The 18721-nt window shown below is 44.0% G+C and overlaps 1 protein-coding gene across 3 annotated transcripts in view; it reads right to left on the bottom strand.

Moving 5' to 3' along the window:
* BNC2 (basonuclin zinc finger protein 2) overlaps positions 1 to 17410 on the bottom strand; it is a 409624-nt gene extending 392214 nt beyond the window's left edge. Inside the window, exons 1-2 of one of the 3 annotated variants that reach the window (XM_081844842.1) lie at positions 17302 to 17380; positions 11376 to 11464 (exon numbers count right to left, since the gene is read on the bottom strand). In XM_081844842.1, coding sequence (XP_081700968.1) covers positions 11376 to 11379 — 4 coding nt within the window. In that variant the 5' untranslated portion in view covers positions 11380 to 11464; positions 17302 to 17380. Of the gene's footprint in view, positions 1 to 11375; positions 11465 to 17301 lie in introns of all 3 variants that reach the window. The other 2 variants (XM_081844841.1, XM_081844845.1) reach the window with 2 other exon arrangements.
* Between the last annotated feature and the right edge of the window lie 1311 nt (positions 17411 to 18721).

The following is an 18721-nucleotide window of genomic DNA, read 5'->3' as shown; positions in this document are numbered from 1 at the left end:
AACTTTGAACAGTTTTCTTTTCCTTGGGTGAAAGGATATAATTTTCTCTTTTAAGAATGCATAATTTATGGCGAAGAACTTTCAATCAAAGAAAGGTGAGGAGGTTTTTTTAAAATGAATTTAGGAGTACGTCCTTAGCATCAAATAATATCAATTCACAAGATAAATTCCTGTATAACTTCTGACATTATTGGTTGGGCAGAAAAATGCAGAAGCTTGGGCACCAACAATTGCATTAAGAAGCCATTCAAAACTAAGGGTCCGAGTCACACAGCCAATTCACATGGTGTCCAGCTGTTTCATTTGTCCGGCACAGAGAGAAAACAGACATTCGCATGCAGGCATCATTCACAGCATTTAATGGAAGTAGTTCAATGGCAAAGCACCTGCTTTGCGTTTCCAAAAGTCCCAGATTCAATCCCAAGCACCTCCAGGTATGGCTGAGAATGTTCCCTGTCCGAAATTCTGGAGAGCCACTGCCAGGATGGACACTGGACTAAATGGACCAATGGTCTAACAAGGGCAAGGCAGGTACATAGCTTGGATCCATTACCTGAGACTCAGGTGGCCTGAGCTTCATCTGGTGACCCAGCTGCACCCCTTTCTGGGGAGGTACAGCCTACCTTCTGCCATCTATGCTTTGTAACCTGTAGGGTAGTTTACTGTAACACGTTATACCTGCAGCTGCCTCTGAAGACAGTTTAGGAACTTCACTTAGTGCAAAATTTCAGCAGATGGGCAAGATGGTTTGAGCATATAATGCCAATCCTGGCCCAACTGCACTGGCTGCCAATTGGTTTCTGGGCCCAATTCAAACTACTGGTTTGGACCTATGAACCCTTAAATGGCTCGGGCTGCAATACCTTAAGGAGCGCTTCTCCCCATATAAACTGACCCAGACCCTGTGATTATCATCTGAAGCTCTTATTCAAGGGCCCTCTCCATGAGAGGTCCGGAGGGTGGCAACACAAGAAGGGGGCTTTTCTGCAGTGAACCTGTTTGTTGAATGCTCTCCCCAGAGACAGTCACCTGGCACCATCATTATATATCTTGAGAAGCCAAGCAAAAACTTTCCTCTATAAGGCCTTTGACCTTTAACTATCTGTGGCCTTTTAGAAGTGAGTGGGATGTTTTCATAGAATAACAGAATAGCAGAGCTGGAAGAGACCCTAGTCCAGGGGTCAGCAAACTTTTTCAGCAGGGAGCCGGTCCACTGTCCCTCAGACCTTGTGGGGGGCCGAACAATATTTTTTTTTGGGGGGTGAACAAATGCCTATGCCCCACAATTAACCCAGAGATGCATTTTAAATAAAAGGACACATTCTACTCATGTGAAAACATGCTGATTCCTAGACCTTCCAGGGGACAAATTTAGAAGGCGATTGGGCCGGATCCGGCCCCTAGTTTGCCTACCCATGATCTAGTCCAACCCACTGCAATGCAGGTATATACAGCCAGTGTTAGAAATTGGGATAGAAAAGCTAGGAGCCAAATGGCTCCTGGGAGCTAGGTTGTGGGTGCCAAAACAGAATGTCTAGTCACCATTGGAGAGGTGGCAGCCAGATAAAGCAACTACTGTGATGACATATTCATATTCCTTATTTTTTTAATTTTTTGAAAACCCCACAGAATACATCCCATAAACCAGGGTTTCCCAAACTTGGATCTCCAACCATTTTTGGACTATAATTCCCATCACTGGTCCTGCTAGCTAGGCATGATGGGAGCTGTAGTCCAAAAACAGCTAAAGACCCAAGTTTGGGAAACTCTGCCATAAACAAATATTTAATGGTTTATTCAAGATTACTATCTGTGTGTGTGTGTGTGTGTGTGTGTGTGTGTGTGGTGCGCGCACGCACCCAGAGCAGCAAGAAGTTACTGAGCAGTGCTTGCCAGGTTTGGGCTTCCTTTGGGGTGGGAGGGGAAAATCACTGGAAATCAATGGCAGTTTTGTAATGTTTTGTTTACTTATTAATACATGTATGCAGCAGATCCACTCCCCAACACTGGCACCTTCACCCCAAACTGGTTCCAGGTTTCACAGCCATCCCTCAGTCCCTCTTTTATCCCAAAACTGCAGGGTCTTTCAAACAGAGACCTCAGATCTGCCCAGCACCCTTAGATGGGTATGTGTGAAGGTATGACAACCTTATATGGCCTCCTCCCCCACACAAAAAACTCCAACTACCCATCATGAGCAATTAGCCAGCGATTTCTCTAACAACTAGCCTCCATTAAGAGACATTCCCATGGCCATTATCAGGCAATTTGCTTGACAAAAGGTATAGCTAGGCCAGTATTCATAACACTATCATTCGGATCACACTGTTTTATAAACCAGTCAATATTTGCATGAAGTGTGACACTTCTCCAGGGTCAGATCTATATTATTAAAATAAGAGTCCCAAATCACTCAGAAAACATCAGCTGTAATTCCAAACTACTCAAAGGTAATCTGTCCAGATTCATTAAGGAGAAACCCACTAGCAAGGCTCTGCTGAAGGCTTGCTGAGGTGCACTCCGCCATTACTTAGCCAACATGCTAGATACATGAGCAATTGCATTCATTTCCCAGAATGATACAAATGGCGGAGTTTTGTTCATTAGATGCTGCTGCTTTTGCGATTACTCCTGTCTATTTACAGAGTTCACATTTACAATAATAGCCTTGATTGCAAAGACGTCTAAAGGGGTTTACTTGTATCAGAATGAAATGACATATTAAATATTCAACAGTGCCAAGAACACTCAATGCTGCGCGAGAATGCTCAGAAGAGACACTAAGTACAACGGGGAATGTGGAAGCAAGATGTCCATCACATTTCTCAAAAAGCAAAAGGAAAGTTCAGTGTTGCACTAGCTTATTTACTACCCTTGAGGTCAAGTTACCAAGAAGTTGTCCCTAGGTTAGGAAGGGAGCCAGCATAATATTTGGTTTCCCCAGTGGTTGTGCGCTTACTTTCAAACACATTGTTTCAGCACAGTGTTGTACTTTGTCCTCAGTTTAAGGCCGGACTTTTAGCCAAAACATTTCTGGCATAAATAACTTGGCCTCAGAAGAAAAAGAAAATATATTGTAGCTAAGGCCCAGCAGAATTATTGGATATGCTCTGGGTCCCTTCTTCCCTTCTCTCCTTGACAAAAGCAAAAGTGGTGTTTTATTATCTGTGTGCCACTTAAAAACCAAACAAAAAACCAAACTAAATTACTTGACATTTAGTTACTGCAAACTCACAGGCACAATAAAACACTACTAACGGAGTCATCCTATACTCTGCTTACACAAGGGTAGGGAGATATGGCTCCTCTGCAGTAGCAGAATGTGCATTGTATCTTGTACCTGATCAGCCCGAGAGGAGAGGAAGACACAGCACATGCAAAACCCCCACACAGCATGAATAGGGCAGCGTCACACAGCACTCCTTGAACCACCACACCTGCTAATCCAGAACTGTGCCAGTGGCAATGCCCTCATGCTGTCAACACACAAATAACTCATAACAGTGGGGACCTGCCCCCAGTGCTCTGCATCACAACAATGGCACAGTGGCACAGGAAGCAACAGCTTGGTACTAGCAGTCGAGAGGCACCTCTTCATGCTAAGGGTTCAAATCTCCCTGTCCTCCTCACAAACACCGTTTTGGAAGCAGGAAGCTTGCAGAGAGCACACACAGCCCTCCTGGGGCAAGGCTCAAAACCCGTCTCAGAAAGGAATCTTTTTACCAAGCAGTCAGTGTGTGGTGCTGAATGCAACAAGAGTAGGCATAGACCAGGGGTCAGCAAGGTTTATCTTGCTTGGGCCAGATCAGTCCCATGGAGATCCCTCCGTGGGCTGAATCGTGCACACGCCTGTGATTTTCGGCATCAGACGCGATTTCCAATGCCATAGAAGTGAGTCCCTGTGCTGGTTTAGCAGAGCGCCGAGTGGGCAGCTCAGTTCAGGGGCAGCTTGTGGATTGGTCAAACAACCTCTGCAGGTCGCTTCCGGCCCATGGGCCTTAGGTTGCTGACCCCTGGCATAGACACAAGCTTGTAGCACTAGCCTCCAGGAACTCACTTTATGGGGGGCACTGGGAAGCTGGAATGAGTTACAGCCCCACTAGGGGAAAGGGGCAACATAGCGCGCGTCCCTCACCTTTTCCATATCAATCCCTTCTCAAGTCTCTGGAGATATCCTTATCGTGTGCAGGACCCTGTGGGAGATTTTACACATCAGTATTCATGGGACAGAACAGTAATGAGGGGAGACATGAAACTACACTATTCATGCAGTCCACACTTGGCTTCAGAAGTTGTGTCATCCTGTTCTTCACACTCCTGCCAAATTATTACTGATGTTTTGGATAAGGGAACTTTTTGCATTCTCATAAACGTTTATTTAAACCAGTTCATTATCCTCTGAATGTACAAAGCGGCTTTTAAAAAAATCTATACATGCAACACAAATTTAATGCTAAGCAGCACAACTGGTGCAATGTATTTCAAATTCAGCGTGGTTAAGCCAATAGTCTATCAAAGGTACAAAAGTAATTATTAGACAAAGATATTGTGAACTCCCAAGAAACCAAGCATTGCCCTTAATTCAACACTAGCACAAAAGAAGCCCTCCGTATTAGTTGCACTGCCACTTATTTATTTAATTAAATTTCAAGATGTATGTACTTTTTAAAAGAGGTGTGGTAAGGCTGCACTAAAAACAAACAAACAACAATTTCTCTATGCTATGTCATTCATGAAAACATCAAATAAATACACATTAAACAAAACTGGTTCCCAGCTGACATTTTCATCTTTGAACTCAGAACCAGAAAGCAGTATCTGAATTCATCAAAGTTCCTATCAATCTAATGAAAAGATGTTCCACACAATGAGTTTGCGTGTCATACTAAGCCAAACAACAGCTTAGCATGAGCACACAAGTGTACGGGCTCCAGAGGTCAAGACTGTGATCACTTTGCTCCTCCTTGGCTATTCTGGGGAATCACCAGGGAAACCCAGCCAGATGGGCGGGGTAAAATAAATAAATAAATAAATAAATAAATAAATAAATAAATAAATAAATAAATATTATTATTATTATTATTACTACTATTATTATTATTATGTGTTGTGCCTTGGCTTAGTGTGTCATTTGAACACAGGACTCTGATTTAAGCTCTCTCCAGACTAACCATGAGCCGTAAACAAGGTTTGATCCTACCAAAGGATGTGGTTTGCTCAGGGGAGCTAAACCCGGAGCCTGGATTTGAATGACACCCAAGCCGAAACATGGCTTGGCTCAGCGCAGCAACAGAACAACCAGGGGGGAAGAAAGAGGCTGCTGTATCTTCTCCAGGAGCCCACACTAAGCTACGGTTTGGTTTAGCATGAAGGAAAAACCAGGGCAATGTTGTTAGGTTTGTTCTGATTTGTTTTGTCTTGTTCTTTAAACATTCAGTTTTACCATTCGTGTTTTTTATAATGTGCCAGCCTAGGAAATTTCTGAACAATTGCTATTTACTAATTTCTGCAGCAGATGTAGTTTTCATTTTTGTACATGAATAACTAAAAGTAAAACTAAAAACACAAACAACAAAAATGAAGCAAATCTTCCTTTGTGCGTAGCTACCAAATAGACTCTGCCTAGGCCAATTGTGTTCTGCTTGTCAATTTGACTTTTTGCTTTCTAAAGCGTAAATCATTTGTTCGCTGTGCTTTGCCTTCTTTTACAAGAAGGAAAACAAAGCAGCTCAACAATGCATTTATACTAACTGAAATAGCACAGTGTAACAAGAAGAATGAAACTTAAAAATTGTTAACTTTATTCTAGCCATCCATATCTATTGGTGGATACATCTTGCTAAGAAACTCTATTTACATCACAAAATGGCCAATTGTGTTCTTCCTCCATCCGCCTTGAGCATGAAGAAATATCAGCAACCGTCACAGAACTATTTCATATTGTGCTTGGTATGCAACTCCTAGAACTTAATGCTAAAAAGATTAAGAGCCTGGGTCACATCAATGTGCCCAAGCAGGCTACCTGATAGCTTCTTTCTGATATTATCCAGATCTGGTTGTTGTAGGAAATTTTTAATATCACATGATAGGCAAAGCACTGACATCAAAGGGCAGATAAGCATATTTAGAGCAATGGATCAAATGCTCCTCTCCATGGTGGAGCTCTGAAAAGCTGTTTCTAAAAATTTGAAGCTTTATCCTGTTGTACTTGACACCGATTGGCTCCTTCTCCCACTTGTGACGTCACAAATATCTACACTGTCTCTGAAGCTGTACTGAACTTTCAAATAAAAGTTTTCATTTTTCAGAGTAATATGGAAGATGATGAACATTTATTTAAATTATTGTTGCAAGGTTAAAAGACAATGCCATCTCTGGGCAGTAGACAAAACTTAAAGCACAATTCAATAATGTAATGCCAACAAGTAATGACTGCAGATTAATCAACATGTTAGAACAATGAACAGCCTGGCTTTAAAACATGAAACCAAATGCCTTCAAGTCCTTTTCAACGATTAACAATGCTAGAGCTAGAGACACATGCCTTGTTCCACAAACTAGGGGCCACCAGTGACAAGGTCCTCTCTCCAATGCTTACTAGTCTCATATCTTTACAGCAGGCTAACAAACAATGTCTCAAACACTGATCTTGGCACAAGCAGGTTTGTATGGATGAAGAGTGTTCCTCAAACTAAATAGCCCTGTACTATTTAGGACTTAAGAGGTGGAAACCAGAACCTTCAACTGGGCTGAGAAACACTAGCAACCAGTTCAACTGAACACTGTTGGTGTTAGGATCTCACCAGCTAGTCTATACAAATACTCACTCAACAAATATATTCTGTACCAGCTAAAGTTTCTGAGTCAACTTCAAAAACAGCCCCATGTAGAATTGAGGACACTGCAGCAGCTTAGCCTAGTACACAGACACTTGAAGCAATGTCCCCTTTCTCTAGAGAGTTCAAGCAGTACTTCTTTTAAGATACATGACATGTCTAAAAGCAAGACTAGCTTAGTCTAGTGTTTGACTGGCAGATTTGCACCTCTGACAACTTCATCTGTGGAATTGGGTCCATCCTCACCCAAACTTCCTCCTCTTTCATTCTAACCCTTTAGCAATTCCATGGCATTTCAAGCTCCTATTACAAACGTCTTGAGTCCCACCCCCCCAATTACTCTCAAAATGTATGTTTTCTATTAATAGTCACTTTATATTGAATCTATTCAACATAAACAGAGTTGTTTTCCTGACAACTGTACTTTCAGTAGGCCTTGAACAACTTCCTATCTAGAAAGGGTTTTGATATCTGATTGTCCTTCAGCAAAACTACAATAAGGAATAAGGACATGGAGAAAACAGAGCTAGAAGTACTAAGATTGGACAGTAGACTTCTATCATGTCAAAGTGCAACATGCCTAAACAGATTGGGGAAGACACACAAGAAAAGCTTATAAAATCATAAATCATGCAGTGAAAGTAGACTGATTTTCCCACTGTCCCATAAAATCATCATTTGGGATCAGCCAATTAAATTAATTAGCAGTAGAAGATTCAAGACACACAAGGCATAATTAGCTTATGGAATTCACTGCCACAATATGTGTTCATTACCACATGAATTCTGGTGTTGGCCAATGTGGTAGTAGGCATTAAAGGGGAATTAGGAAACTATGACAATAAAATTAAAGTGATCCCATCTTCTGATAAAGCACAGCCCCTTTTGCATATAGATAACTGGGGATATGACTGGAGACAGGGTAACAGAAATGAAAGCACAACAAGATAAATGTTGTACAGTGGTACCTCGGGTTACATACGCTTCAGGTTACATACGCTTCAGGTTACAGACTCCGCTAACCCAGAAATATTGCCTTGGGTTAAGAACTTTGCTTCAGGATAAGAACAGAAATTGTGCGGCAGCAGGAGGCCCCATTAGCTAAAGTGGTGTTTCAGGTTAAGAACAGTTTCAGGTTAAGAACGGACCTCCACAACGAATTAGGTACTTAACCCGAGGTACCACTGTATAACTTATTTGGTTCTTTGCTTAGGTATGTGACTTGACTTGCCCCACATCACTCTGAGCCACTTTAACCTTCACAGCAAAAAAATTACAAATGTTCAGAACCAGCAAAATGTATTATAATGCTTAGTAATTTCCAAAGAGCAATACTGGATTTCATTGCTTAGAGCTGATCATATCAACGGTGCTGTCAATGTTTTTAATACAGTTTGCCGTTCTGATCCTTGACAAGGTACCTTTTAGAGGATTACAAGAAATATATTCCATCTTAGCTAGGTTTCTCTTCTCTTTTTCTTTTTTAAAAAGTCAATATTTTCACCAGTTGCAGATAGCATTTAATTTTTATTTATTTTTTGTTCTTGTAACAGAAACCCAAAATGAAAGTAGCATGATTGACAAGTACCTCACAGGCAACCCTGGCAACACTTAATTCGACTCCCTCTCCTTTGGCTCCTTAAGCAAAATTCCTCCGCAACTGTTTGTCTTCACAGTAACTCCCACAAAGCTCATTACTGCCAGCCTTAGTCTATCCCTCATGTTGCGCATTTATCTCTGGGGTGCATTATCAACATGTGGCACATGTCCTTGACATGCACAGAAGAGCCTGCACCCCAGGACAGCAGCACGCATGACAATAGTGTTGACTCTCAGTCCATTATGGTTGCTGGGATGTAACCGAGAAATCTAATAACTGTGACAGTGGGCCTTTGGGTTCTGGCTTGCCTTTTCCAGACAGTGAAGCTGCACAGACACTAATGAAAGGTTAAATGAATAGGAATAGCTGACAAGAGGTACAATGAAGAAGGGGCTTGGTAATCTACAGACACTGAGCAGAGATCTTTGGCTCAAGCAGAGAAAGGACAGCACATCAGCAAGTCACAATATTTAAAACAGCTTGCTATACACAGAGGCTTTTGTGTCTGGGTACATGTCTGGCTCTGGAAGGAAAAAAGACCCTGAAAAGGAATTCCAGCATGGGGCACTTCGGCAAATGTAAGGTCACAAAGAGGGAAAAATGTTTTCTGTGTGCTGCTACATCTTTGTACAGAACATTAAAAAGCAGCTATTAAAAAGACACATGAATCACAACTTTTAAGGACAATGAGGCCTGCCTGGCAATTACAGCTGCCTTTCAGAGGAATCACAACTGATAGTGGAAATGGGTGTTAATGCTGCATATGTATTTCTTTAAGAACCAGAGTCATTCATAATCCACACATCACTTTGCCTGCATTTCTTCTTCCTAGAGCTATCAACTTCATTAGCATGAATGTGCAGTATCTGAAAAGGCAAAGGGTTGAAAGATGTAGCTAAAAAACAACAAGGTTTTACAACTCTTTAAGTCACCTTTTGACTTGAGACAATGACAACATTTTTTGCCAGCACATTTGGGTACTTGATATCTCCTACTCGTTTGCTGATGTGATAATTATGTTCACAAAACATACCAAAATGCCATAGGTTTTCCCCCCCCTCCAAATGAAGGCAAGGGTAGAAGGACAAATAAAGCTGTTAGGCACAATGGGAAAATATTTTAAACAAACACATACCTATTAAAGAACAGCAGTCAAGAGTGAGCTAAAGGGGGTGGGGGGTGGGAGATGCATCTCCCCAGAACAGAAAGTAACCTGATCACAATATTGTGTTTGACATAACCTTAAGCATCTTTACTCAGAAGTATGTTTCAATGACTTCAGTAAGGTTTACTCCAATAATATTTAGTGCATGCAAGACTGCAGTTGTGCAACCCAGTCTTCTACCTGTTTATTCAGAAGCCCCGCCAGGTTCAGGAAGCCTTAATCTTAGCTAAGTGCACACCCAGGATTACAGCCCAAGGCTGTGCTCATATTCAATGGGGTAAGCCCCATTGAAATCTAAGAAACATTTCTGAGTGAGCATGCAGAGGATGAACAGTACAGTATTTTTTTAAGCTTTAACACCCTGATTCTAAAGACATTTGCTTTAGGTAAATCCTATATTTTTCAGTGGACTTTCTCCTATTTAAACATGACTGAGTTCACTTAAACCCACAGTCTCAATCATACCCTTAGTGTGTTTTTTTACGATGCACTAACTTTAAGTGTACATGTATCACAGTACTTTGTATTTAAAACAGTGAAAGACACTTCCTAGGCTAGAGCTCTGTGCCCATTTTTTATATACATGGGACTTCCCTGCAATGGAAGTGCCAGCTGAGCTTTGCATCAATGAAACTGCCCCATACACACAAGTGCGCTTGCTGGAGCAACAGCTGCATGTTTACTGAAGGATCTATGCGGGCAGTGTCTGTACTTCAGACTGCAGGTAAATGGTGTATATAAGATTGAGTGCAGTTCACTCCATTAAATAGCTGTCTATACTGCATGCTCCCCTTTGCACACAAACCACCCCCATGACAACCTCCTGCATATTCCCTCTCTCACACATTGCAATTGCTAAGCTCCCTTGTCACCTTTCACCCAATTATGAAGCCACCATCTCCTGCAGACCCTGCTGTCATCTTCACCCACATTCCCATGCCTTCTGCTCCTCCATTTTGCAACACACAATAATATATGTACAGTATCTTTAAGATAAAGATAATTGTAAGCAGCGAGAGGAGGAAGAGAGGGGACAGAAGGTGAAGAAAGAGCTGTGAGTTCTCCATCCTCTGGACCCCCTGAGGAACCCAACAAACCTGCTGTACCTGGAACTGGGTTTGGAGGGTGCAACTTTAATGCAACCTAGCTGTGGGCAGTCTGAGAAATGACCGTCTACTTGCCCATAAGAAGCAAGTCTAGAGTGATGTCCGCTGTTTCCAGGATCTCTTCTTATGTGAGACTTTTGTGGGTGAGCTGAGAGTTTGTTTGGACCCACAGGCTTAGAGGGAGGAAGTAAACTAAATTGGTATACATGTAACTTTGTAATTAATGTAACATCTTTATATGCAACTGTGTGTTTTTGCAACATTGTGAGCCCAGCACCAAACAATAAAAAGCCCGTTGCAACTAAGTCTGGAAATGTATCTGTGGACTTGTAAATAACTGTATACTCTACAAGTCCACAGATACATTTCCAGACTTAGTTGGTTTAGGCTTGACTAGTCCCACTCCATGGCTTTCAATGGGAACTATGTACACATTAGTGGTGAAAAATCAGTGAGGTCCTTTATCCCAGCTGCATTCCAAGTTGCATTTCTACATTGCTACATGCACAAGAGGGGGCGGGGAGAGATGTCTTCACCCAATGCAACATTACCTAATTGTCTCCTCATGCCTGCAACCACCACCCCCCCCCCAATATCCTCCTATTTCATGAAGCTGTCATCTGTTCAGGTGCATTGACTGTCTCAGATGTGCACACAAATCACTGAACTCATATGTCAAATCAGATGGAAGCTGTTTTCATAGAATCATAGAACTGTAGATTTGGAGGGGGCTCCAAGGGCCATCTAGTCCAACCCTCTGCAATCGCAAGAATCTCAGCTAAAGCATCAAAGGGGAAACACATCAAACAGCAGCATTTCTCGATAACCTACAGGATTCATATGAACTGTGGCCAACATCATGTGAATCTGGAACATCATATGTATTTGGCTTCAAACACCAGCAGTGGAAGCACATTGGAGCTGGAGTAAACATCACTTTGTTCACAGCCCTTGTCATGACCAGCTTTTGCTGGATTGTGGCATATTTCTCTAAAATGGACTAAGTACAGTGGCGTAGCGTGGGTTGTCAGCACCCGGGGCAAGGCAAGTAATTTGCACCCCCTAACCCGTGGATTTGCGCCCCCTAACCCGTGGATTTGCGCCCCCTAACCCTAACCCCCAGATGTTGCGCCCGGTGCGGCCGGCCCCCCCTGCACCCCCCACGCTACGCCACTGACTAAGTAACAATAATAACAAAAGGTGCCTGTTACTTCTTCATCTATACCTACTCTAGATGTTTACATAACAATGGTATTACCACAGAAATTTCTTAAGAAAAGGACATTACTTTGATTTCAGTAATACTGATTTCAAGAATGGTAATTAGTTATTTCAAGCTTCACTCTTATACACACTAACCTGGGAGCAGTGTTAGAAACTGAGATATGAAAGCTAGGAGCTAAATGGTAGCTTAAACCTAGGTTATGGGTGCATCAATGGAATGTCTAGGCGTGCTTTCTTATAACAAGAATACAGTGCTGAAAATGAATGAACTGCAGCTAAAATATTATGTTCATTTTTCACATGGTCTAGTCCTTCCCCTGCCCACCACCCTAATGTTCTTAAGAGGGTCTCTTCTACAGTCTTCACAGAGCAGCTGGAAGTGGGGAGGCAGAAAAAGGTCTACTCTGCAGGTTTAATCTGAAATCTTAGGCACAGGACTGTGCCCAGAGCTCGGAAACTGCTCACGCTAATGAAATTCCCTGTCACAAAAATGCACCTAGAACAATGGGAGACTGGAACACTGCCTTGCAGTAAGCCCTATTAAAGGTAATGGGAGCTACTTTTGAGGAGACAGGAAAAGCACTGCGTTGTAAGCCTATTTTTAAGATATCAAACTTCTCCCGTACATAGTAAGTTTCAAAGGTGCCTGGGTATGTACTATATGAGTGAAAAGGGCTTGACTGGGGAAGTTAAGGGGAGGAACTCCTCTGAAAATCAAAACCACATGCTGTCACTGAAATCAATATTTTGCATATACAGAGACATTATATGTGTGTACACACACACACACACACCATACAGTCATCCAGAAAACAGGAGCTGTTGGGAACATTTGATTCATCAGGAGAAATACAGTACTTAGACTCGAGGCACTGACAACTAAATCAGGATTCTGCTTCTTCTAGTTCTCCACAAAGGACTTTAACCAATAATCTTCTACAGATATTTCAGATATTATTTTATAAACACGCACAGAGGGGGAGAAAGAAATGAGGCACAGCTTCCCCTAGATAGAAGCTAAGTGTTCTTGATTTTAACTCAGCAACTTTTTCAGTGCCAAAGCTTAAAGAGATGTGGGGGATAAATGGGAACATCTGGTATAGCACATTAAAGGTAAATATTACTTATTGTCTATTAAAAAAAAGAACTCTCGCCTAAACATTTTCAATTCACACTTGACTTAGAAACCTTGTACCTTGAAACCTTAGTTGGTGCAATTCTTGTACATTTTGTAGGAAATGATTGTCTACTTTTCAAGAATTAAGGCTGCTATGCTAATGCTAACTTAACTTGGAAATAAGTTCAACTGATATAAAAAGCAGAACATACGCTTGCAAATAAATGTGTTGAGGACCAGGATGTACATGTAAGAAAAACAGAGAACATATGAATAACTCACATATTAGGAATCATTTGATGGCTCAAAGTGTTTCCCTTTCTCCCCCTTTTCTTTTAACAGAAGACTGGAAATGCCAATAGTAATTTTCTCACTCTGTTTTCACTAAAATAATATTTACACAGAGTATGTGTAATGACTTTTTTCCCTTGTTTAATCCCCTATGTATCTGAGTACTGGATACAATGGAATTACAATTATTTAGCAGGCTATAAATAATGTATCTGGCATGCGCAATTGATATTTAGCATGTCTTACTAGAACTATAAAAGGCTCATTATAGATCAGCAAATCATTTCTAACAAGCAAGTTCAGCTGTGAAATACTGAAGGAAACCTTTACTGTACATTGCTGATATGCTTGTGTGTGTGTGTGTGTGTTAATGGATATAAATTTAATTTAATACAGTGAGGAACATACCACCCAGAATAAAAAATAAATAAATTTAAAAATGCCAAGACACAAACAAACTTCATAATTGCACCACATCGATGACTGATTTAATAATTTAATTTAATAAATTGAAACAACAGGAGAATACCCTGCCTTTGGAAGAGGGTTGAGTGTCCAGTTTCGTCGTTCCTGAACAGCTGTATTCGCCAGCTTAAGTTGCTCAGCTAATTCCTGGCTTGCAAGGACTAAGGTGGAAGCCAAATAAAAAGAAGGAAAGGAATTCACACACACACAAAAAGATCAATTTGCTATGAAAGATCAAATGAGAAAACTGTGGGGACAGCACCAGGTCAGAGTGTAGAGAACTATGCAGTCCTGTTCTTCATTAACTTGAAACCTCTTGGGATGCCACACACTACCTGTCCCTGAGCTTATTGAAACGCCTAACGCTAACCCCTGTCTCTGCGCCACTCTTCTGGGCCCCAAGTGAATCATATCCTGCCGCTGACAAGTTTAGCTGGGGGACCACAGCTGAAACATGAAAAGTGCTTTTCTCTCTCTCTCTACCCCCCCACCTCCCTTCTCTAAATCAGGCAGATTTCTGGGCAGTGGTGGTGGGGAAAGACGACACAGCGTTGACTCAGTGACATGGCGAGATGAAACAAGAGGTCCAGGCCACTCTTGGAGCTTTGCAGATAAAAGTAATCAAATGACACTCCTGGAATGCAAATTGGCATTCTTGGACTGCAGCAATTGCGCAACCCATGAAACATCCTTGACAGCAAAGCAAGATTAGGACAAAATGTTATGTAAAAGCACTGAACGAAAAAAGGGAAAGGGGGGGAAAGGGGGGGCGGGAAGAAGCTTGCTTGGAAATTCAAACAGATCACATTTACGCACCATAACATTGCAGGAGTCAAGTCTGCTCCTCAGCTCCATTCTTTTTACTGCTTTGTTTCATGTAAATGCATAACCCAGTGTGTCAAAGAGACACACACAGAGAGAGATCCTGATCTCTGTACACTTGTAAGAATGGAAAACATTCGGAGCAGTGGAAATAAACATGTGTGCCTGCTACATTTCTTGCAATATAAATATTTTTAAAGTTAACTATTTTCCAAAACATTTCTAAATAGATCTTTGCTACATCAAAACTAGTGTTGGGTATATGGACCAGTGCAAGAACATGGATTATATTTAGCTCATTGGGAATTAATAATACTTAATACCCAGTCACTGTACGTAGGCAGCCTCTAGGCCAGGTGGAATGAAATCTCCTTAATGTACAACCTGAAAAGTATTTTATTACCCCTAGAATTTTTTTTAAAAAAACTTCATAAAACTGGAAAAGCTTTTATGCAAACACACACAAGTCAGAAGTTAGGACTTCTGACACTGTAAGTGTGCATATCCCCTTATTTACATTTCAGGCTGAAGCTTCCTGAAATTTTTAAGGACAAGAGATGTTCTGTGCTTTCTTGCAATGACTTGATAGTCTTCAGAAGATCTGCTGATCAGGCAGACTTATTAAATATTACTGGATGAATGAACTTATTAAAATGCAAGCGCTCCCCATCCCTATTTCTAAATGGTAAAAAAAAAAAGTCTCATTAATTACTGTTTTAAAAAAAGTAATTACTGCCCATGGAAGATAAGCAATGATACACATGGTATATTAAAAAAAAATTACAAAAGGGTGATAAAAATAAAATAAATGCTCTCTTTTGTATTGTAAGATTTCATTTGCCATGTCAGGAAACGTGTGAAGGATTTGAGAAGAGGTCTGTAATGCTGGGACTTTTGAACTTCAAGTCATTTCTACTGAGTGGCACAATCTCTCTCTCCTCCCCCCCCCCCCATGCAAAATACACTTTAATGCTGGATCTACTTAGATTATTACGTGATGTCCTTTGTGCATCAATTTTACAACAGCTTGACTCTAGGGTAAATGAGAAGCACCATAAACTGCAGTCTGCTTTCAAAACCACTTTAATTTCTGTCAGTGCTGCGGTTACCACAGTCCTGAGCGCATGATGCGCCACTTTTACCCACCCACCTCCCCTCTTTAGGGTTGCCTTCATTTGACAGTCACATCTCCTACACTCCAAGAGGGGCTTTGATCACTGGAACAAGACATGCCACTCTACGGGGAAGGGGTGGCGGCGAGGAAATAGTATTTTCCCTAAACGCATTCTAATTACAGACGCAGAACGGAAGAGCATCCCTTTCCCCAAGTGGGGCTTATGACAGCAACGCGCAGGGGTTAAAGTACACTTAAAATGCAAGGCAGCGAGCCCGGGGAAGAATCCATCCCCACTCATCCCTAGACTAGAAGACCACCGAATTTCTTCCTTCGCTGAGCCGGTTGGGTCTTTTGAAAGTGCTAGCAGAAATTAATGCAAACAGATAGTGTCCCTCTCTACCTCTTCAAAACATGCCAGTTCTTTAATAAAATGTCCACATCAAAAACAGCCCAGGGAAAAAAAGGCTTCAGAAAGGTAGGTCTCCTGGGTTTATTTTAACTTGTGTAACACCTTCAAGGGGGGGGGGGAGGTGAAGATTTAATGATGATGATGATGATGATGATGATAAGCGTTTTGCTAAGAGCACCTGACGTCTTGCTTTCTCTACCTCTGCCTTCTTGAATCACTTTCGTTTCCTGCTTTCGCTTCCGATGTGCAGCGGCTGGCAATCTCTCCGCAGACCCCTTTCCTAGAAGGCTAATAATAATAATGGCCCTCCACGAAGCGCCTGCCCGCCTGCCTGCCCGCCTGCCTGAGATCTGCCTTCTCCTCGCCCGCCCGCCCGCCCGAAGCACGAGCCTTCCTGCCCGGGACAAGTTCTGCTAACGCACCGCGCCGCCTGCAGAGGTGAAAACTGCCAAGCACATGACCGAAAAGTCGCGCGCGGGACCGGCGGCTTTGCACTTCTGGCCTGGGAGCCCGAGGCGCTGGAGATCGTAGAATACACTCTCTCTCCCCCCCCCCTCGCGCAGAGCTCGCAGCCCCCCTCCCTTGGACGCCCCCCGCCCTCCCGCCGATCGGCGACCCCCGATCTCTCCACTGGCGCACACAGGCTGCTCTTCGCCAGCGCCGCGTACCCAACACACACCTCGAGCGAGGAGAGGAGAGGAGAGGAGAGGAGAGGGGGGTCTCATTCCTTAGCCCCTCCCGCTCTTTTCCCTCACCTTGGATGCCAGGAGCAGAAGGGGAAAGAGCTCCCATCCCATTCTCTCCCTCCCTCCCTCCCTCCCTCCCTGAAGGGAAGATGGTGGGGAGGGGAGGGGAGGGGAGGGGGGGAAGAGAGAGAGAGAAACGACCCAACTTCAGGCCAACTTTCCAATCCGGACCCTGCTCTGCGCTTCGCCGCCTTCGACCGCCCCCCCCCCCCGCGCCCGGTCCCCGCTTGTTTGTTTCGAAGGTTTTTTTGAGGAAACACGCTTCCTCACAGGCGGGGCTGTTTGCATTACGGTACGCTTCAAAAGGCGCGCGCGCACACACACGCACCCGCCACCCAAAAAAAACCAAAAACACCACACAACTTTTTTTTTTTTTAAAGGAAATGTTGGAAAAACTTCTTACCATTTCGGCATGCTGCTTGTCAAGGGCACCCCCCGGCTCTGGAAGTCCTCGCGGCGGCGGCGGCGGCGGCGGCACCGGCCTTTCCTTCCTTCCTTCCTTCCTTCTCCCCCCTCACACAAATCCCGCCCCCCCTTTCCCCCCTCAGCGACACCAACAAGAAATCTCCGCCGCCCTCCAGGTGATTTCCAGACACGCGCGCGTGAGGAAAAGTCTCTCAGCCCCCCTCCCCCCCAAAGAAATGTTCGGCGGGGGGAGAGAAAGGGGGGAAAGAGAAGGGGGGAATAAAAGGTTTGCTGAGGGGTCAAGAGGCGAGGAATGGGAGTCTGGTGCTGCCACAGGTTGGGGAGAAGGCGGGGGGAGGCTGTCCCCAATCTGAAAACACGGCGGCGGCGGCGGAGGCGCTTCCCTCCTCTTCCCTCCTCCTCCTCCTTCGCCGTCCCCTCCCGCCGCTACTGTACCTCAGAGCAGCTTGTTATTGGTCCTGGGGAAGGCAGAGAGGAGGTGGGGAGGGGAAACGGGACACTTTTCTCTCCCCCCCCCCTTTCCTTGGGCAAAGCCAGGAGACCCAAGGAGAGGCCGCCTGCGCCCAGCTGTCAAGGAAAAGTGAGGGGAAAGCAAGCCGCCCAAAGCGAGACCCGGGAAAACTTTTATTCTGAGGAGCGCGCCCGCCCGGGACTCCCCTCGCCCTCCTCGCCGTGTGTGTGTGTGTCTGTCTGTCTGAGGCGCTTTCTCTCTCTTTGCGCGCTCTTGACGCCCCTTCCGGGCCGGTTCCTCCTCACGAGCGAGCGGCGCAGCAGGCACACGCTCTCCCGCCGCCGCCGCCGCTGCTCCTGCCTCCGCTTCTCGTCTTCCTTATCAGCTCAAGGCGTCCAGGCGCCGCTGGAGAGAAAGACGGAGCGGGTCACTCTGGGCAGCGCCGAGCCCGTCGGGGTTGTAAGTTTTTGCGCGGGCTGGTCGCTTTGCTGGGCTAACGAGGCCAAGAGTCGCCACTGTGAGGCGGCGGCGGCGGCGGCTCTGGAGACCCGGAGAGCAGCCCGCCCGCCCGCGTCGGAGACACCGCGAAAAGGCGCGCGCTCGCCTCCTCAGTCCCCACACGTACAAAGGCGCCACAGACCAGGGCCTCTCCAAGTTGCGCATTATTGCTATTCCTTATCATTAGTTCATTATTTTTTATTATTGAGTTCCTTTCTAAAAAGTTACACGCTCCCTCCCTCAGCGTGCGCGCGCGCAAGCAGGCAAGCGCCCTGTCCTCCTCTTCCTCGCCGGACGTTACTGGGCACGAAGTTTTGGCACGACTTGGCAAACTTCTGGGGCATCTAAACCAGGGGAGTAGTGGGATACGCTTTCTTTCTTTCTTTCTTTCTTTCTTTCTTTCTTTCTTTCTTTCTTTCTTTCTTTTTCAGGTCTCCCGTTTGAGTTA

Source organism: Podarcis erhardii, assembly GCF_964252035.2.
Source record: "Podarcis erhardii genome assembly, chromosome: 17".
NCBI classification, from domain to species: domain Eukaryota; kingdom Metazoa; phylum Chordata; class Lepidosauria; order Squamata; family Lacertidae; genus Podarcis; species Podarcis erhardii.
This window is presented reverse-complemented; position numbering and strand designations above follow the sequence as displayed.